General features: G+C 35.0%; 1 protein-coding gene across 1 annotated transcript; it reads right to left on the reverse strand.

The window, feature by feature from the left end:
* Positions 1-722: 722 nt before the first annotated feature.
* On the reverse strand, positions 723-22,701 carry LOC121411673 (translocon-associated protein subunit delta-like). The gene is made up of 6 exons (XM_041604495.1): positions 22,548-22,701; positions 11,183-11,301; positions 9,830-9,901; positions 8,319-8,408; positions 5,931-5,993; positions 723-2,622 (listed from the first exon to the last, which is right to left on the reverse strand). Exons 1-6 carry the CDS (start codon positions 22,630-22,632, stop codon positions 2,518-2,520), a joined length of 534 nt encoding a protein of 177 aa, XP_041460429.1. The 5' UTR covers positions 22,633-22,701; the 3' UTR covers positions 723-2,517.
* Positions 22,702-23,016: the final 315 nt, after the last annotated feature.

The raw sequence follows: 23,016 nt of genomic DNA on the forward strand, positions 1-23,016 counted from the left end.
TTCATGATTCTTTCCTGTTCTCTTAAATTGGTTTATTATTGTTTTTTTTAGGAGTGTTTCACTTATTACAAAGTCATTCTCTTTATAAGATTGCATTTACTCAACATGTATTTCAATATTATCTTTCGTTCTCTTCCTCCCCGCTCCTTTTATCCTTCAAGCTCCACCACCTCTCCCTCTCTCACACCCACTCTTAAACTCTCTTGTACAGATTAAATTTCCTATACATGTATTCAAAATTCCCTTTCCCTCCTGTCAACCCAACTCCTCTCCTTATCTCTCTCTCACCCATCCCCTCTCTCTGCCTCTCTCACACACACCCACACAAACCCACACTCATTCTCTCCATGTACAGATACATATTTCAGATTTTATAGAATTAGATGTTTCGGGCAGGTTGACTGTCTTGAAGACGGACAGTCAACCTGCCCGAAACGTCGAGTAACCTCTCTTCACTTCGTCCTGCTACTACTCAAACCATCGCTACTCAAGCCATATATTCAGCTCAACTCACGTGGTTTACAGTCCTTTTTCAGGACTTCACTCACTCTCAAGAAATAATACTTCTAATTTTCTCTTTTCATCCTATCTCGTCTTTCCATTTCAATCTTTCTGCCTGTATTTCCTTCCCTTCTTCATATTACACATGGTGAACCGTAAACCTCTTCCACGTTTCAAAAGTTATATAGAAGATATGAATAACACAAGTCTCACATATTATATAGTTTAAATCCTGAAAATTTTAATTCTGACATAGATTGGTCCAAATACCAACTGACATAACACGAGGACAAAATTCTAGAATGACATTCTTGCCTCTCTATAATTTAAATAAAGTTCTAAAAATGAATGAGAAAGACACAAAATGTTCTCATATACCAGTGATCAAGATTTTTATTTGGGAGGACTTTAAGTCATCATTGAATAGCCATTTTTTAAACCAAAAAGTTTATAATTATTAGCACTATACATGTTTCATATCAAGTTATTAACCAAACCATAAACCAAGAAAATGCTTTGACATTACCAGTATTAAAGCATACAAGAACTGTCCACAAGTAATTGTCTTATAAATTGGGAAAGCCTGACATTTGAGATTTCTGAACTAGCGACTATGAACGCAAAAGGCGCCACTCTCAATGCATGGGCAGTGCAAGCTATCAACATCATCATATCAATAGAGAACATACTGAGATATTCATTGGAGTCCATATCATGATATGAATTATGAAATATCAAAGGTCAATCCAAAGTGTCACAAGCACTTTCCAGCCAGAAATGTATAAATAACTGCACATAATTATTATCTCTTCTATTTGCCATAATCTTATTTTACAGAAGGAACACATTTCTCATTAGGACCATGCCCCCACCCCTCTCCCTGAATGCATTAGGATAACAGTGGGAGAAAATAAAGTATTCATAGAATTTTTACACAATATATCTATAATCATGTCACTAATATTTTATTTTCTATCTTCATGCTTTAGAAATCAGGGGGCGTTTAATGAAAGGACTTCCATTTTATCACACATTTACCATAGGAAGAGTGCCTCTCAGCCAATCAAAATCATGGAAAGATGTCAAATCTGACAACTTGTCAGATGAAAATATTGATGAAACGCTCTCAAGACGTAAAAGTGTACTTCTGACATGCCTAGTTTCTACATTAATTACATTTCGTTCATAGGGGACAAAGTACATGCATTCTCTTAATCTATGAACATGATACCTTTACTAAATATTCACATATGTTCTTTTCAATTAATACAAACTTCAAAGATTTTTAATTTAAAAACATATTAACATGGTGACATGATACACACAAAATTGCGTTGATAACTCAAACTCATAAATTTGTGGGTTTTTTAAATTAATCTGAAGAAGCTTTAATATGCTTTTTTATCTTAGACCATTTATATACCTTTTCCAACAATTTAAATCAGAAAGCTGAATTGCAAAATGAACCTTATCTCAAAAACTGTGTTCATTTCAATAGAATGAACCTGAATTATTGACAAGTTGGCACACAAGACTTGTGCTATCTCTACTGACTACCTATAACAAGAACATTTACTTTGTTTTTAAATATCACAAGTATATCGATTCATTAGATAGAAATATTTCATTCCCACTCCCCAGGCACTGTACTTGGGATCTTCATAACTTTATAATTAGACTATAATTCAGTAATGCATGGAACGCTGGTACCCAGCATGTTTTGCATTTAAATTGTAAGGTAGCTTAACAAAAGCCACGACCATTGTCTTTCAGCAACTTACCTACAACACATGCCTTCCTATTTAGAAGAATAGAGAGGATTAAGCAGGAAAAGATTCTGAAGGGGACTCTGGCTCTTGGCTCGACTTTTGTTAAGATGTCTAAAACCGTTTTACCTTTTTGCCCAACTGAAACAGGTACAATGAGTACAGAGTTTCAGACTACATGCTATTGTGTTTCTATATAGGCTCATGAACTAATCTAAACTATGACGACACTTTATTTTAAGGAAGATCATTATGACTGAATATTCTTTTTTGTAGCGAATGCTGCATACCATACAAGGCCAGCTATTCCTGTAGCAATGATCTCTGTACTAACCCATGGTCCTTTTGAAACACCCTGGTAAATAAAGAGAAAATAAAAATAATAAATCAATTAATCCACTCCAATAGTCATTTGCAACAGCATCTTTCCTTTCGGTTACAAAGTACTACACATACATACACTACTCCATGTTTGGGCCACTGAGAATAAAAATACAACACTTCAGAATGATCAGCTTAGTCAATGCAATCCACTGTACACTTAGTAAAATAAATGGGATTTCATGACTTTCTTGAACTCAACACTACCATGATATTACAGGATCTAATTTGTAAGAGAATATAACTGTGTTGCATTCTCTCCTTTGGTTGAATTCTAGATGTATTTTAATTTCATGACAACATGTGCATCACTATTTTTCTCAATTATGACAAAGATAATAATTCACATCATAATATTACAAATAGCATGTGAATTACGACAACATGAAATTGACAGCTGCACAACAATAATACTCCAATTATGTAGTGTGCACACAGACATTTTTAAGGAGTCCCTCACCCTGGACTATTCAAAGAAAAATAAGTTCTCCAAACAAAACTATGAAAAGAATTTGAAAAGCTCATGTTATTATTTTTTAAAACTGGATTTCCACATTTTGAAAATCATTTCAAATGATTTCATCTACATTATTTACAATTTACCTGTGTCTTTAAGGCTAAAGTCACAATCCCCCAAATCAGCCTGCTCGGCGACCGGGCGGCAAGTTTTGAGCTAATTTCACCCGGGCACCACTGGTTTTTGGGGCATTGCTAAGTCACTGCTCAAGATTAAGCGTGGAGTTAAAATTCTAGCGGCGCCTGCTCTCTTTTCACTCGCCGCCCTAAATAAGCTCGGAGCCCAGGTGGTCGCCGTCCGGGCGCTGACGTAATAAAATGTTCAGTTAGAACAATTTAGGTAAAAAATTGAACATGTTGGATCAAAGGCTGTTGAGCTGTCATCAGCTGGTTGCTGGCCGCTGAGAGATCGCAGCGAATTCAAATCGCGGTTTAAAAATAGGCCGGTGGGAGACCGCCCGGGAATCGATGGGTCGTCAGCTAATCACTCAGACGCCAAATAAAAAAGTTCCACGATTTGACCCTGAGTAATGGGTGATCAACAGGGCACTGCTCGGCCACCGAGGAGTCTTATTTACAGCCCGCTTGACTTGGTGATCGCTTGCTGATGCCTACATTCCAGCTGCGCGGCAGGCTATTATCAGTTGGTCGTCACTCTGAGTTGTGACTGAAGCCTAATATACATGTACACAATAAATCTCGACATCAATTCCAGGGAAATGTTCAATGAAGCAACTTGTCAGTGGTTTTCAAAGTCAAATTTGCCCTGAGACTATCAGATACAAGGATTTCAGTAGCTTGTAAAAAATAGGCAGTGAAAATCACCAACAATTCATGTCATGAGAATGAATCCTGCAAGCTGTGTATCAAAGTAATTATATCATTGTAAATTTCTCATAGCGATTGTTTCTATTTCTATTCAGTTTGTGTTATGATATTTGAATATCAAACATAAAATATATAAAGTCAATTCTTTGCTAACACCCTACACTCTGAGCATTCTATATCCCCTATCCAAATATGCCTACCATTCCCTCACCATCTTCAAGTATTAAAATACACAAGGTTGTTTTCTCTCAACTCTACAGTACAGTATATTATTAAAAGCAATTCACTCATAAGCTGATATGTTTTTCCTCACTCGTATGCTATTATGTGACACAACTCCTAACTTTATTTCCTGGATATATTTGCCTGTATGTTTGTCATTAATAAACTCAAGTAATCCTTCATCAATTGATGCTAAGTGTCTTCTAAACACTTCACCAGGTACATTGTCAGTATAAAAGATTTCACAACCACTTCAAGTGTCTGCTAGACAAGATGATTGAGACCAAAACACAATTTCTCAATAATTGCTGATTGTAAACACGAGTTCTGTGCCAAGTAAGAGATACAGAAATAATTACTATTTGAATAGAATAGAAACTCCTTAATCATACAAGGCTTGCAGTAGACTTGTGGGTGTTTCAATAAGCTGTTTATGAGTTACGACCAACATTACGAATGACGGATGATCCTCTCATAGAACTGAATCAACACCTGTGAAATTTTGGTGCACATGATTTACCACAAGATAGGATCATCAGTTTTTTTCACAAAGTCGCTGGTAACTTTTGAACAGCTTCGTTTTCCAGTTCCATGACATTTGCTCCAGTGACAGTTGGAAAATCTGCACATTAAGCCAAGTATAAACCTAATCTCCAAAACTAGATAAACCTAATCTCTAAAACTAGATAACCCTAATCATAATCTTTACATTATTCTGAACAAAAAAAAAGGCAATGCTAACTCTAACCCTATGTCCTCTGAATATCACAGGAGCAAATGACGTGACACCTTGTGAAAAATCCCACCTGGAATTGATATTAAGATCAACTGCGTCTGAACTCTGAAGGAACTGATAGGCTAGCTTCACTATTTTTTACAAAGCAAACATCAATAATTAAGATATTGGTTAAATCACAGAGAGGTTAGAGCCCCTCACATTAATTGGTTTCAGAATCCAGTCAGAAAATGGCAAAAGAAAGACCAATGAAAATGAGATGGGATTACACAAACTTCCAATTTTTTCACAAATGTCCTTCCTAACGATTGGCTTGTTCACTAAGAAGCTAAAGGAAGTATACATCAAAGTTTTAAATGAATGGAGCAATCATAAAGCCACACACAGATCCTTGGGTGATAACCCGGTAAGCTGGGGATAATCTGAACATGGTGTTATCTATGTGTGGCTGAGTGAGATAAAACACTGACACACACACACCATGTTCAGATAATCCCCCCCCCCCCTTGCCTGGACATCTCCAGTGGGGTTTGTGTGTGGCTGTGTGATTGGTCCAGCCATTTCAAATCTTGATGTTAATTTCCTGTAGCTTCTTTGTGACTGAGCCAATCATTAAACATGCCCATGAAGGCCATGTGTAACAAGCTGGGAATCTTGTTTATTCCCATCACATTTTCATTGATCATTCTTTTGCCATTTTGCGACTTTGGCTTCCGGAACCAATTGTTTTGACGGGCTATAGCCTCTCCGTGAACAAATCTCTTAATTATTGCTCACTAAATATTATTGAAGCTACATGTGGTCTGTGTAAAAATATTGATTATTTTGACTGAGTGGAATTGGTGCAGTGCCCTTGTAAACTTTGATCATTTTCTTTTGGAACAAAAGGAGAAATGAAACTCATTTAAGAAATAAATATGCACATTTAAATAAATGTAAAGTGCCTGAAATGTTGATGTAATTCATTTTTTTTTACTTACTGGATGATCAATGGGAATAGTTATCAAAGGTTTCACTTTAGATTCTTCTCCTGCTCTCAGGGCCTGAAATAATAAGATAATAAAGTAAGAGCATATGGTAATGGTATAACATATAAATCTTAAAATGCCACCAACTTTTTTACCAGGGGTATGAGTGACATCAAATCAAAAGTTGCAAAAGCTCCACAAAAAGCTGACAATAAAAAGAATAACAAAACTGACATCAGCTTAAAAGCTGATATCTCACACCCTGCTATATAAAAACAACAAAAGAAACACCACATCCTTTAAAATCAAAATTGAACAAAAACTAATTTGGAAACACCCTCCTCATCCTGATGAAAAGATGATCATTGAATAAACAGGGTAATTATCTTTCTGTCCATTTTACAAATAAATCAGTTTACCATCTACGTCTTCATGTACACACATGTAGTTTTGTGATGGTAAGCAAAATGTACTACATGACATTGTACATCAAAATGGTGTGTGATATGACTTATCAACATCATTCATCAAAATGTTACTGGAAAACAAGAACATTCAACATGCTGATATACAAGTAAATGAACGTAATCTGACTAAACTTGAAGGAAGGAAATCGTCAACCCTAAACTCAAAGGCCATAGGCCTACTTGTAACCAAATAGCATGTAAACGTGAGCAGCATTATCCCTCTAACGAATACTTGATCACAATTATTTGTCATTACATCAGAGCTGCCAACCTGAACAAGCACATTTCAGTATTTTCAAGGCTGAAAATCAGTATTTGGGTGAGGAAATAATTATTTTCACAGGAATACCATAGGACAACACATAAACTTAAGAAATCAGTATTTTGCATGAAACCATCAGTATTATTCTCTATTTTCAGTACTAAATACGGAAAATCAGTACTACTTGGCAGCTCTGCTACATTGTTGTAAAAGAGAAGTAACTAGAGAGTCTTCTGTCCTGTTCTGTTTTTGTGTGTGCCGTTTTTGTTTTTGTCTTTGTTTTGTTCTTAGTATTCGTCCTCTCTTGTCCAAGTGATTGTCTGTTCAAACACTCCTGAACTTAGGGGTTTTTTTTATTTATACAGCAGGGGCACGATATAACATTTTTTCTGTTAATTGTAACTTAGTTAGTAAACATAAAAAGCTTGACCCCACTGGTATTTTTTCATTGTACAAACCTTCTTAATTTACGAATTGAATTTCATTGATCAAAGATATACTTTAACTATTTATTGCAGGGAACCCATACTAACAAGCTTTGCTTTCCAGTGGGTTCCCTTTTTTCATTTCTGTATATGATATTTTTGTGTTATGCTTTACATTGTAACTTTTGTTAAAATTTGGAATGAAAAAGAATAAATGCAATCAATCAATCAATCTTGTAAAATATTTCCCTGTTTCGATATATTTTCATCTCTTTTTTCAAGACTTGGTATTGCCATTCACCACTTAGGTTTCACTTTCATGTTTAACACTCGCCACACAAAATAGGACATTTTTTCAAATTGACTAACTTTTGAGGAAATAATCGAAATTGCCAGCTCAACTTGCATGTTATTTTGAATATTAGCTGAACAAACATAATGGCATATTTTTAGCTCAAAGGTACCATTGATGCACACAACTCTCATTATAAAAGTGAATGGTGGGGAATTATCAAACTTGAATGAGAAATAATAATAGGTAACAGGATGTGCCACTTTGATGACTCACCTTTTTTCTTTTCTATTCTACACAACAAAAAGTATCTATTATGCTTTATTTTTGGGGAGAGGGGCACATGATTATGCTAATTAATGGTGTCTTTTTCTATAAAAATTGTCCTTTACAAACACTCCCACCTACATGAAAATCGAATCTGAGCATTCACAGAGCTGCACAAAATTGTGAAATTTGAGTATGCACTCACAATGGTGCGACATTTTGCCCCCCCCCCCCCCTCCCCCATGGCAAATAATTGTTAACGTTCAATTGTCAAAAAATGAAGCTCCTCCTCTTGCAAGAATTTGAAATAAAATCATAACTTGATCCTTTTTGTCACATACTGGCTGCAAACATTTTTCAATTTTAAGTCACAAGTGTACATGAACAGATCCTAGGGAGAGGAAAATGGGCATCTGCCCCCTCCCAACATTGAGTTAGCTGGAAATGAGTGAATTAGAAAGAATTTTCTTCTTTTTTTTAGGGGGGGGGGGCTACATGTATGCCCAAGTGAAGGAAGATCACTTGTCGAATAGAATTTCACATGAAAATGCTTTCTGTTTTTTTTTTTTCTTTTGGGGGGGGGAGCTTGTTACAAATACAAACATCTTTATTTAAAAAAAGCCCAAACTCCTCACCTTTTGGGATACACTTGATCATACATGTAAATACTCATTCAATTGTTCTTACCTTTCGGAGTGCACTAAAACCTTCTTCATCATAGATACCAACATTGTAAGTGCCTGCTGGGGCGTCCTTATGATCTGCTGTCCAGCTCACCTAATCAAGAAAACACACGAAATGGAAACAGCCAAAAAAGGAAATATTGAGTGATGACTGATTCATAAATATTCTTTTAATTTTTTACTACAGAAAACAGTCATTATTGAATAATTTGTTTCAGGAATGAAATATGCTTTTTATCATATCTTAACTTTTAGCTTTTGCTTTGAAAAAACATAAAATAAAATTGAATTTCCTCTTTCCATTTTTTTCCTCGCTTTGACGAAAAAGAAAATTAACCTCGACAAATTTCATCACTACGCCGCCGCACAATTTTTTTTTTACCACGCCAATCGCTGACTTTTTACTTTCAAGTCTTGGGAATCTTTTTAGACCAAATTTGCGACACCCGGGTACGCACTTTCAAAATTAGGCAAGTACTATACCAGTATATACTGGTCTATAATAGACCAGTTAAGATAGGTTTAATACTGTTTCAAAATCAGAAAAACAAATAACAGTATCTTGATTTTATACATATAAGTTTATCAATTGTGTCCCACATTGCTCAAGATCAGACATACCTGTACAGTTTTGGAAATAATTCATAAGACCCCTTTCCTACTATTCCCCATTTGATATGGTCTGATACTTATTGCACAAGCTGTATTTACCAGCACTTGCAAGTTTAATATTAAATTACAAATAGAAAACAAGAAGATGCAATACATTTGAACACGTTCAATATGACATTTGAATTTCAGAAAAAAAAAATCATAAATGCAAGGGCCAGCTTATTTGCAGGAATGCTAGAATACAGTATCAAATTTGATAAAACACAAGCCCTATGACACAACTGCTTACTATACTATGACCAAGTAAAGCCATTTTATATTTGTATGTCGATGTTGTTTTTGTACAGGTATGTTTTTAATGGAAAGATGTAAGACACGTATACTTCAATGGAAGCTTTAAAGAACATTCAAATGTTCTTAATTTCTTATCCCTGCCCTGCAACTGGTATGTTTGTGGCATATTTCAGTCAGGAGGACATTGCTACAAATTTAAAATATGTATGTCCTAAAAATAAGACATATTATGGAATGTGATGTCTTACATTTGTTTGAACCCCAGATGCAAACAGTGCCACTTATGATTTCTTCAAAATATCTTCAAAACCCTTATTGGTCTGGCGCTATCGGTCGGTAGCTTCAAGGCAATAATATCTCACCAAGTTGATATTCAAATATTCCTGTTGACTTGGCATATCTTGCCAAGCTCACATAAACACCTTTTTGTTATGTCCTCTTGGAGAGATAACATCCATGTATCATGCCAAATTAAACATACAATTTTCTGTATGTCAATAGCAAGATAGCATATCTCAATATCTCTACAAGTTTATGGCACTTTTAAGCTCCCATAATTTCAATTTTTTTAAAATCAATTAAAAAAAATAAAGAGCTTGACAATATTACCTGATATTGATTATCTCCTGAACGTGAAACTGGGATCTGCTTTCCGTCCACTTCAGCATTCAAGAAAATATTCTGGAATAAGAAATTCAGAGAAAAGGAGATGCTTACTTCAGGGCAAACTAGTTTTTAAGGCATGATTAATAATTGAACACTTTAACATTATGCCTTCCAAAATATATATAAATTTTATAATTCAAAATATAGAATTAGCAGTTTCATATTTTATGCGATTTGAAATGGTACATTTAATTTTATTATCAATTAAAACCAAAAATTAGAATAGATTTATGTCCCGTTCTACATATGACACAGCATATGTGGCAATAACTTCATATATGTATATATGATGTTGCTTTTCCCCTTTCAGTATAAAGCTAAAGCATAAATCGATTGATCCGCACTTACTTTCGTCTAAGATGTAGGGTTTGGGTTAGAGTTGCAATAGGTTCTTTTTTAATGTTAGGTTTAGGGTAGGGTATAAAGTTTTTAAACCCAGAGTTGAAGTTGGTCATTCGAAAAGTGTGTGGTGTGTCATCGAGCCAATGTCATGAAAATATTTTACATGTAATTAACATTTTAATTAACCCGTGCTTTGGACTGCAATCATGACAAAATAGAACAAGACAAGGATGCAGCTAATGGAAACAAATTCAGCAACCATCCAATATGACTTGCAATAATCCTGGATTGATAATAGCAATATTGATGGTCTTCTGCTTACCCTGACCTATAACTCCACTGCTTTAAAGGGGTGATCCAGGCTGAAAGTATTTTATAGCTTAATAATAGAGTAGAATTCACTGAGCAAAATGCTGAAAATTTCGTCAAAATCGAACAACAAATAGCAAAGTTATTGAATTTTAAAGTTAAGTAATATTTTGTAAAAACAGTCGTCATGAATATTCATTAGGTGGACTGATGATGTCACGTCTCCACTTGTTCTTTTGTATTTTATTATATGAAATTAGGTTTATTCAAATTTTTTCCTCCAAGAACTAGAAAAAATTGATTGACAACTGATTTAGTGCATTAGATATTTATTGCTGCAACTTATTTCATTATAAGGGAGACATATTATTCACACAAGTATGAAATAATGAAAAAAATATGATTTTATGTAATAACATAAGAAAACGGAAAGTGGAGATGTGACATCATCAGCTAGCCTAATGAATATTCATGACGACTGTTTTCACAAAATATTGCTAAACTTTAAACTTCAATAACTTTATTATTTGTTATCCGATTTTGATGAAATTTTCGGCGTTTTGCTCAGTGAATTTTACTCTGTGTATTAAGATATAAATATTTTCAGCCTGGACCACCCCTTTAACAACAATTATTTGTACTCACTGAGATTTTATTCTTGCAAGACAGCTGAAATTCTACCAGAAACACGGTCTCTGTTGATAGGGCCCCATCTGTGGTCGTGTATACTTTGCTTGTGAAACTTGCACCAATGCAGCTCTCAGCTGACAGAACAAAAGAAAATTAATTCAAAATGACAGGCATAAGAAAGAATTCATGTTTTTATGATCACATTTTCTCAACATGCTTGTAAAATACAAACACTACTAGTATCTAGAATAGTATTTCATTTATTCAGCAACTTTGCAAGCTTGGTACAGTACATTAACCTCTCATGTACAGATATACTGTAGCCTGGAATTCAGCTCATACATGTACGCAGTTAGAATAATTACCAGCAAAATGATTTCTGGGTAATGTTAATTGTTGCTACTGCTAGGTTGTTAAAACTTTTGAAAGCATCTCAAATTATAACGTTTGAGATCCACTCAGAAAAAGCTCAAGATTAAAGTTATGACAGACATGTAAGCAGGTACCATCTTTTGCCTTGAAATAGATATCTTCGGAACTTTAGGAGACTGTTTTCAGACAATACTAGATATGAAGTTGCGACCGTTGCCATATTCTGAGCTGACCTCAAAATTTTAACAGCACAGTGATAAAATATAGCTTGCTGATATCTAATAAAGCAAGCATGCTCAAGTTTTTTGTACTAATGTAAATGAAATCTTGCCAATTGCAACAGGTCTGCTCTGCAAATTGATTTGTCCAGTAGATACATGTATGATGTACAGTTTGTGATGTTTTATTATCATTATTATCATTACTATGATTCATTCATTCATAGTTTGATTTTATTTTATTTATTTCTGCATTCACATCAATATCAGAATTACAAAATACATACATGTATGTACAATATTTACAAAGGTAATACATGATTATAACAAAATAATAATAGTCGCATAGTATAAATATTGTAAATAAATATTAACAAAAAAAGATGTGTTATATATTTTTTTCAAAACAAGATTATAAATGAATGCAGGAGACCGCCATCGTTATAATGGCAAGGAATTATTGTCACAATGTGACACTTCTGGTCAATTCCATTGTGACTTATGGGACATTTGATAGTTTTTTCCACATAACTAAAGTACATATCTGAAATAGTAGCTGCACAAACATGGATTTTCTTTGTTAATCTCTAAGAAGAATACTGAAACTTACTACATACAAAAATGTATGCTTGCAGCTTGGTTTCATAGGGTGCTATATCTTCAGAAGTGTCATTGTGACTTATGGGACATCGATGGACCACACAAATTGAGCTCTTTTGTTCAAAGTGCCATATCTATCTCAGTTTTATGACAATGTTTTTAAATTTGGACTTGGAGACTCACCAGTGATAGTGCTCACAAACAGTACTTGAATTGGACTAGATTCATTTCATTTGTTTCAGTAGTTGTGTGCAATCATGTGTGACTTATGGGACAAGTGAATGTGACTGATGGGACCCTATCTCATTTCATGGAATTTACATTTCCTCTCAATAACTTTTTAAGTCAAACTTAATTTCAGCATGAAGAAATATTCCCTAATAACATGACACCTTTAATAATTCATGCCATGGTGTCAGAAATACATTCAACAAAGGGCAGAAACATCTTTTCATGCACTTCATGAATATAAAGCGAACATTAACCCCCCCAAAAAAAAAAATACTTCCTAACTTGTCAGCAAGCTTTAAGAACTGTAATCAAATAAATACAAAATAATCAATAAACAATTACAATCATAAATATTTAGCAAACAGATGAAAAATGAACAATTAGAATAAGAATGTACACACTTTCCATTGTGACTGATGGGACAAAATGATAGGACATATTTGTTACAGATGGACAAATAAATGTTGCTTTTCTCTATCTGTCTCATACAGAATGGTAAGAAAATTACCTTTTCAGTGTATTGTATGTAAGCAAATTAAGACATTAATGCTGCCATGAAGTATATCAATATTCTTGTTAATATACATGTATTCTCTGTCATGTCGAAAGCTGATATTTTTCATTAGTTGTTGATGTTTATAATAAAACAAATAGATATCAGTGCACATGCAAATTTTTGACAAAAAACAAGAAAATTTTGGCATAAATTCTTTTTAAAAAAAATTATTCTACTATCTAAACTACATGTATACTTGTATAGTAAAAAGTGTATTCATTTACATGGAAGATTTTACCATTGTCTCTGCAAAAAAATATTAAAATAACTGATTTTCATGAAAAATCCAAGATAACCGCCAAGATGGCCGCCAAAAATTGCCAATTTTGAAACCTATGGGACACAATTTGGCAAAGGGTATCATCAAGATTCATTAAATATACACTTTAGGCTAAACAAAAAAGTTAGTTAAATAATATATCATGGGGTGCACCCTATCACAAATTCTTTATTTTGCCAGCTGCTTGGATTGTTATGTCATCTCTTTCATAGAAATTGACAATGCCTGTATAAAGGACATCACCATTTATAGAGTACCGAAGCGATGATGTCAGCTGCCATGGTGTCATGGCGGCGTGGCGGCCTGGTTCTAAACAAAATAACCAGGGGGGCCGTTTCATAAAGCTGTTTGTAAGTTAGGAACAACTTTAAGAATGACTGGTGATCCTTTCTTGTATGCTAAAACATTGCCAATTTATGATGACATTTACCACAAGGATCACCGGTCGTTCTTAAAGTCACTCTTAAGTTACGATTAGCTTTATGAACCAGTGCCCTTTTACAACTTTCAGAATTATGGTAACAACCAGGGACAACACACATCACCATTTTTGCAAATACAAATAGGTATTGACGATCATGCAGCTGCGACTCAGATTAGAACCGGCCGATTCGATGTCATGACATTGTGACGTCACACTTCGGTACTCTGCAAATTGCGCATGTTACTTTCTATTGGCAGGAGGCAGGAATGATTCTAAGAAAACTTGATTGCAAGCTTCTGAACAACTTTTTGGCATTCACAGGGGCTGGTAGAGAGTGCTGTATGTACCCTTTTAATATCTCTGCTCATGGTAGCCTTATGCATCTGAGGACTGTTGCTCTTATTTCGACAGGATCCATAGGATCGCTCAACTACAAAATTTGTGACTGATGGGACATTGCAATAAGTTTAGTTTCCATGGAACTATATACCAAGTTCACATCATATGTCAAACAGTAGATGCATACCCAAGGAGACAAGAAAACCAAGAGAGTGATCTGGACCTTAAAAAATGAATAAAAGCTGGGGTGAAACAAACCAATTCACCTGTACTCAAGCTTTGCATTTTAGCGATCATATTCAGTTTTCTCCTTTTGGGGGGATGGGCACACAATCCAAACTTTTTTTTTGTTCCATGCACTGCCTATGATATTCTGACTGTTTTTTCTGACAGTCAGCAATCGCAGCATACTGTTCTCCAGCTTTTAAGCATTCTCATCTCACTCTTTGATGTCATGGACAGCTTTAAGGTGGCATGGTTTACAAACTGTATGTGTGACTTATGGGACATGTGACTTATGGGACTTAAATGTATGTCCCCCAGAATAGCTATTTCAAGTCCAATACAGATGCAGCTTAAGTTGTTGAAGCAAGCATGTAATGTGGTAGATAAAAAAGTCCAATACTTGTCTGCAGGAGTCTATGGCAGCACATGAGGAAAACTTAATGCTTAAAACTGTGACTTATGGGACATCAAACAAACATACATTGAAATGTATTTTGTGCCTCACCGTTTCACTGCAGCATGTAAAACAATACAGCTAATGGTAAATTACTGCTTGGAAGTCACATGGACAGTAGAATTTTTCATCAGCACCCTTTGCATGCCAGGAGCCAGGGATGGGTCAAAGTTGTACAATTTCTATGAAATCTTAGTACCAAAGTGCAACAGAGTGCACACTGTGTATTTTATGAATGAATGAGGGTATAGTGAATATAATTGTGTTTTTGTAAACCTTAAACTGTATACTTTTAAACAGAATAAACAAAATTGCTCAGAAAAGAAATTTTTGAAAATGGAAAAATGCAACATTTGGCTGGAATTGACCTTCTACATAACATTGTAGGTACTCTTGTTACATAGAGCAAGTACATCCAAACAAAGAGCTCAGTTAAATAGAGAAAATCAAACAAGCATTAACACAGAAATTTAAATATCATCAAAGTTGGATGTAAAATGTTACCAATTATATATTTTTTTTCCTCCATACATATCTAGTAATTTATAGATGCAACTGAGGGAGTTGATATCTTTCAGGATTTATCATTCTATTATGACATTATTTACTCTGAATGAAATAAGACTCAGTTTTATCCCTCATATTAATTTTTTCTGGTGATCAATGAAGAGGTAATGTATAATCAAATTTTATGATATAAGCAAGGCTCGACATTAGCGGTGGCCCGGTGGCCCGGGGCCACCAAAAATTCATCTCGGGCAACCATTATTGAAAAAATGTTAAGTTTTGGTGGCCCGAATCGGGCAACCAATAATTTTCAAAGTAGCGCAATTTTTCTCCCGATTTTGCATGCATTTATCAACCTTCTACAGTTAAAATTGCAAGCCAATTCGTCATGCGCCTTTTTTGTTAATCTACACACAAATACACACACACAAAGAGTGCATAGTCATGACAGTATGTAGGCCTACCGCTAGCATACAGTAACTATTATTCAGCCAGCCGCGCAGCTGTCTGGCTGAGCTTTGCATGCATGAAACCAATGCAGCTAGCTGTGCACGAGCAGTCTATTCAGACCCAGGGAGCTGCGATACGAAATGTTACTGCTAAGAAATCTTCCCCAGAACTTTGGAAATCTACGTCAAAGTCACATTTTACACCAATGAAATGCCCTTCTACAGTCCATATTACTGAAACCTGATTAATTGCAAGCATTAAAAGGAGGAATTATGACCTCTCTTTTCACTCAAAAAGACCGATTTCCAAATGCATTAATACACATAGGTGAGTACATCACAGTCCCATATGTGCATTTGTATGTATGTTGATATTTGGTTTATTTCGAAGCTGTGTCTCTTTGAGCCAAAAATAAATAGGCCGCTCTTTCTTTCTTGTTTACAAATGACTTCTTAAACCACTCTTAAGGAAGTAAATACTTTGGGAAGGCATTTCATTGATATGACATGTGATTTTTTTCCATCATTTTGTCAAATATAGGGAAGGAATTGTCTCACTGTTTTTTCCAGATAACTTTTGCCATTTTATTTTTTTCTTTCATTTTTTTTCAGTGATTAAACCATTTATACCCCTTCCCATTGAAAATACCTGATTAAAGAACATGTTTCTACTAAATAATAATAATTTTCCATTTTTTGATAATTTTGTTTTATTTATTTTTCTTAAATGTCTTTTGTTTTTCTCAAATATTTTTTTATGACCTGTTCTGTTTTTTCTTTCTTCATTTTTTCTTTTGTTTTATGCAAAGTAAAATAACAGCAAGCACGATTTATATACAAGATGTACAAAGAATAGTGGTACATGTTAGTGATTGCAGAATATTTCAGTTTGTTTTATTCATTTTTAATTAATGTTTTTCTTTATATTTTTCGGGCCACCAAACTTTATTAGTGGGCCACCAAAAAAAATTATTTGAAGGTTTTGGTGGCCCGAACGGGCCACCACCAAAAAAAGTTAATGTGGAGCCTTGATATAAGATTTCACTGTTGGCTGCATTCATCTCTAGGCTAGGCTAAGAGATACTGGCATTTACATGTAGATCTAGTTCATGTCAGATGCAATTTCATTGAAGACCTGGACCCTTTTAGATTTGACTTTTTAAATCGACCGCATGAGGTCAGTGCACTTGCCGAAGGCTAGAAAACGTGAATGTTTTTCTTCGACGATACCAGAATAACCAATAAATTACCCCAAACTGAAGCAGTTAGAATGCCAAACAAGAAGTAAGTTTGCATAATTAATACTCATTGTATCTGTATATGTCTTAGAAAGAATAATATTTTGTTTAGTTAATGTAAAAAAAGGGAAATTATTTTTGCTTCATTTCATAGAAAGTCAAGGTCAATTTAGCGTAAGAGTGCTTACGTGTCAATGAAAGTAAATCAGGCAAATTATGCTAATGAGTATAGGAGCGTAAAGACGTAGAGGGCGTAAGAGATGTTTAACAAACCGTATTTGGTGAATGGATGTTGGTTTATTACAGATTCTGAGAATGAAGTTTAGAAAAAAAGTCTTATGACCTATCAGAAGAAATTCACGTTTAGCTTAAAGTGAGGAATGAATATATAAACATTTTGTATTAATTCATAAACCATGATGGTGGTGATGTAGCTGGTTTTTTAATTTGTGCAATAGCATGAGGGTGATTTTAGTTGTATCTTATCAGCTCTCATATTATAGGATTTGATAAAGACAAAACTATTTAGGACTATTGAGAATGGATTAGATAAGACTTTGAGAGCAAATGATATAAGGTGATACTTTACATAAAATAACCCCTATTAGAGGTACTGAAATCTTTTTAAGAATTTTTACATTAAATATTCAGACAAAAGGAACTATTTCTTTTAAGAAAGATTCTGTACACAAATAATTAGTCAATGAAGACTTGATTTCAGTTCAAACAAATTTATTTCTAAATGACAACATAGCACAGGAGTTATGATAATGTGTATAAACATAATTCAGTTTAAATACATAAAATAGCTGTCATAAAGACATGGATCAAGGCATGGATTTTGAACGATAATTAGATTCAGTTAATCGAACCATGTAACAAACGAGTCAAATAATGTCTTTTTGACAAAATAAGTTTATTTTGCACTTGCAGCATACTTATGGAGTTTTTTCATTTCTATTTCTGATTATGCAGATTGAATAAAATCTACCTATACACAAGGCTCGACATTAGCAGTGGCCCGGGGCCACCAGAAATTCACCTCGGGCAACCATTATTGGAAAAATGTAAGTTTTGGTGGCCCGAATCGGGCAACCAATAATTTTCAAAGTAGCGCAATTTTTCTCCCGTTTTTGCACGCATTTTATCAACTTTCTAAAGTTTAAATTGCAAGACAATTCGTCATGCGCCCTTTTTGTTAATCTACACACAAATACACACACAAAGATTGCATAGTCATGACATCGACAGTACATGTATGTAGGCCTACCGCTATAGCATACAGTAACTATTATCCAGCCGGCCGTCTAGTGTGAGTTTTGTAGGGATAGTAATTTTCGCGATCGCCGAAAACGGACGGAATTCACGGAATCGGCTGTTTGAAACGGAAAGTGGCATTTCAAACGGAAAATCACGGAAAACAGGTTTTGTCTCAAAATGCACAAAAAAGCAAGAGAAATTAATCCCAAATCCCCAACAAAATACTATTATCAACTGAAAAATACGATCTCACTTTGCAACAACAATCATGACAATCAACACATCCTAACTAGCCTCTCCATCACTTGATCGTATCCAAATTAGTTTACACTCACGTCCGCATAGAATGCAGAATCCGGCCGTGTATTGCTGCCCTCTGCGTTCGGTCATAATATGATCACGGTGATTCATCAAATCCAAAATGGCGGATATTCGGAAGTCGTCGACTGCTCAAAACGATGTCCGAAAAGTCCCCAAATCAGCGATAAAATCCCATTTAACAATAAAATAATGCTAATAATATGAAAGGTGAGAATATATTCATGTTGATTATGTTTCCATAAATATTTTTTGAGCTCGATTCTCTTCGATTAAAATGGATTTTAAAGCGACATTGGTAGATGCAAATTTTGAGCAGCGCTAGCATTTTGACATCGCTACTCGTTGCGTATTGGTTTTCTATGTAAACAGAATTGTCAATTTTTCTTGTACACAAAGTCTATGGGGAAACGGAATTTCCGTTTTCAGACATGCTGAAACGGAATTTGAGATTTTCTGAAACGGAAAAGGCAATTTTTCAAAATGGAAAATCACTGTCCCTAGCTTTGCATGCATGAAACCACTGCAGCTAGCTAGCTGTGCGCTAGCACTCCTAGCAGACCATTCAGACTCAGGGAGCTGCGATATGACATGTTGCTGCAAAGAAATCTTCCACAGAACTTTGAAAACTACGTCAAAGTCACATTTTACACCAATGAAATGCCCTTCTACAGTCCATATTACTAAAATCAGGTGTAACCTGATTATTTGCAATCATTAAAAAGAGGATTTATGACCTGTCTTTTGACCCAAAAAGACTGATTCTCAAATGCATTAATACACATAAAACACATAGGTGAGTAAATCACAGTCCCACGTGTGCATTTGTATGTATATTGATACTTGGTTTCTTTCGTAGAGCTCTGTGTCTTTTCCAGCCAAAAATAGACAGGCAGTTTCTTTCTTTCTTGTTCATAAATGACTTCTTAAACCACTCTTGAGGAAGTAAATACTTTGGGAAGGCATTTCATTGATATGAAATTTGAATTTTTCCAACATTTTGGCAAATATAGGGAAGGACTTGTCTCACAGTTTTTTCCAGATATAACTTGCTGTTTTCTTGTTTTTTTTTCTTTCATTTTTTTTTTGGGGGGGGGGGATTAAAACATTTATACCCCTTCACATTGAATATGCCTGATTAAATATGTTTCTACTGAAAAATAACAATAATTCCCCATTTTTTATTAATTTTGTTTTATGTATTTTTCTTTTGTTTTCTTTTTTTTCCCTATTTTTTTTTCTTTTTTCCTGTTCTTTGTTTTTTTTTCTTTCTCTTGTTTTATTTCACTTATTGGTTTTATTAGTTTTGTTTTCTTTTCTTAATATACTATTCTAAAAAAATATTTTTTTTTACCCCTTTTATGCATTGTTCTAATTTTGCAGAATATTTTTCTGTGATTTACTCATTTTCTCCTGCTATAATATGCTGGAAATGAGAAAATAAATTGGATTTAGGGCCTGCATAATCTAGGTTTTAGGATTAAAAAAGGAAGAAAGGAAAAATAATTGTTTTGTACATCTATCTGAGTTTGCTATGCACTATTTATTTACTGTAATATTATGAGTGTGTGTCTATACGGAGATTTTTAAAAAAGTCCACACAACCTGGGAACAATACAATTCTTTTATTCTCTTTCAATCATTTCATATTTTCAATGATAGAACAATTTATATTACCACAAATCAATTAGCAAAAGCAAACAATTAAGATTTACATGTAAAGTGAAAGTAACTTAGTGGTAGTGGCTGCAGAATTAATATTTCAGAAGTTTGTTTTATTCATTTTTAATTAATGTTTTTCTTTATATTTTCGGGCCACCAAAAAAAATTATTTGAAGGTTTTGGTGGCCCGAATGGGCCACCACCAAAAAAAGTTAATGTGGAGCCTTGCCATACAATTATCGGTACTTCTTCGGTGATCCAGTATGCATGCACTGCATGAGAAATTCAGTGCTAATGTGTGCAACCATGCCCCCCAAAACTAAGCTTGTAACCGATTTTGCAATCGGCAACCGATTCCATTCGATTTCACCACAATCGGCGATCACAACCTCAATGATATATTTGTCTTTGCAACTTCGTCGGGAGATGCTTCTTTTATATTTCTTCTTAGATATCAAAAGTTCATTTCTCAAGATACATGTAGTAATAAATTGATTTGAAAATGCTAGCTACCCAAAACATTTTAATAACATATTTCAAATCATCGTGCGTGCTTGCGTCTTCAAAACATGTTCCAAACGATCGCGCATATTGGCGATTTCCATTCCAATGCATTCGTCTTTGTGACTTTGTTAGGAAGATGCGCGCGACCGCGTACAAAATTTTGACGTATTCCTTTGTTTTTAAACATCGCCGATTCGATGTTCGATTCAATTTTGATTTTAGAAGCTTAACTGTCGATCCGATTTTTGATCCGATTTACAACATTACCCAAAACCCTCCACACACACAGGATCGACACATGCAACTCGCTTCTTGCACCCACCATGTACACAAGTTCAAACAGCAATTCAGCATCACCAGTCCTTCACGTTTATAATTTCGTGGAGCTCAATAAATCGCTCTCCTTATTTTTTCAAGGAGTTCAATTGAGCTCCTCATAATCGCTCTCCTTGAGCTTAATTTTACTAAATTTTTCTTAAAATTGTAAATGCAATACAAAAAGTGTGTAGGCCCTATCTATTATTTATTCTGTGGTGAAACTAGGCCTGGGTCATTACGCTTGCAAAATATTGCACTCCTGCTTAAAAAAAAAACTTTAAAAAATTGCTAAAAAAAAAAAACCTGCCAGAACCTAAGGCTAAGTCTAGAAATCGCGTCGATAAAAATAAAAAAAGCAACACAACACAACAGTAGATTCTACAGGAATACCTGACTGAACTTAAGTGAATTCTCTCCCATTCATTCTCAATCAAACTTCAAAGTTGCATTTCAAAGGCCCAAACTCCCAAAGCCAAATGCAATTTTGAATTTCCTCCACAAACAGCTTGACAATCAATACCGAAATTTCAAAAATAAATTCATGAAAAAAATGTGCAGTGTCCATGGACATGTCAAGAAACTGAAAGATCGGCATTCATAACTTTCGTCTTCGTCTCTTTTTAAAGTAACTTAACTTGAACATCAAGTAAAATCAAACTGTTAAACTAAAGTCAGTTTTTCGCCCAAACTTCGTCTTCAATTCAAATTCAAGCCACGCCAGCTTAGCCTGGGGCGTTTTGGGGAGTGAAAGTTATATACTGTACGTATGGAGTCACTCCCCACTAACGCCTGGGACTCCTTCCTATACTTCCCCACATACGGGTACAAAACCAGAAACTTTCGCCCCCGAGAATTCTACTTTCCCTCTAAAACTAAAAGATCTAGCCCGCGGGATTTGCGTGCTGTCGCCAAGCGGAAGACAAAGAAATCAAGATGGCGACGTAAACACGGAAGTAAGCTCTTTCCATCTTTTCAAAACAAATCTCTCGTTTTTTTAATGAATTCTTCTTTAAAAATGAAATCAATATCGCTGAAATGTTGGAAATGAAGTTGGACCCCATGTACATGTTTTAGGGCTAGATCTTTTAGAGGGAAAGTGGAATTCTCGGGGGCGAAAGTTTCTGGATTTGTACCCGTATGTGGGGAAGTAGGATAGGAAGGAGTCCCAGGCGTTAGTGGGGAGTGACTCCATACGTACAGTATAAAACTTTCACTCCCCAAAATGCCCCAGGCTACGCCAGCTAACGTTAGCCGGGCCGGAAACGCGAACTGTACGGTAGCGTTTGCTCGGCGCGGCCTGCGGCGAAGGTACCGCGGCGAAGCCTCAGCTCAGCTGCTAGCTGCTGCCTCACTTGCCATCAACGAGATCCCGTTTTACAAAATTACAATTAAGGAAATTCGGCTTATCGTGTCTTCAATAATTACCTGAACTGAGATGTGTTGCACATATAAAAAGAAAAATACAGACGACAGCTGCACGAAGTATAGATGCCATGTTGTTGCAGAACATTTTCACAAAAAGACGCCACGTTTCTCACAACTAGTTGACGTGTACTGTCGACTAGAGTATCTTCAGGAGAACAAAATGCAAATGAAAAGGGGAAAATGTAATTTTTTTTTTATAAATGTACTTGTGAATTTGATTTTATGTAAAATTTGTATTCATTTTACATAAAACTGGTTTAAAAAAGTTTAATACCCCCTTTTTCATTCTCCATCCATGTTTATCTCCTTTTCCTTTGAGTATTCGTATTCCTTTGCGTATTCGTGTTGCTCTTCATCTGAGTTCATCATAATTTAAACAAATCTTTATATATATTTTTTTGCTTCTTCTCTGTGGCCCTACCCCCGGCCCTACCCTTCTCACTTTTTGCTTCAAGCTCTTTCCTTGCCT

Source organism: Lytechinus variegatus, chromosome 3 (assembly GCF_018143015.1).
Source record: "Lytechinus variegatus isolate NC3 chromosome 3, Lvar_3.0, whole genome shotgun sequence".
Classification (NCBI taxonomy): Eukaryota; Metazoa; Echinodermata; class Echinoidea; order Temnopleuroida; family Toxopneustidae; genus Lytechinus; species Lytechinus variegatus.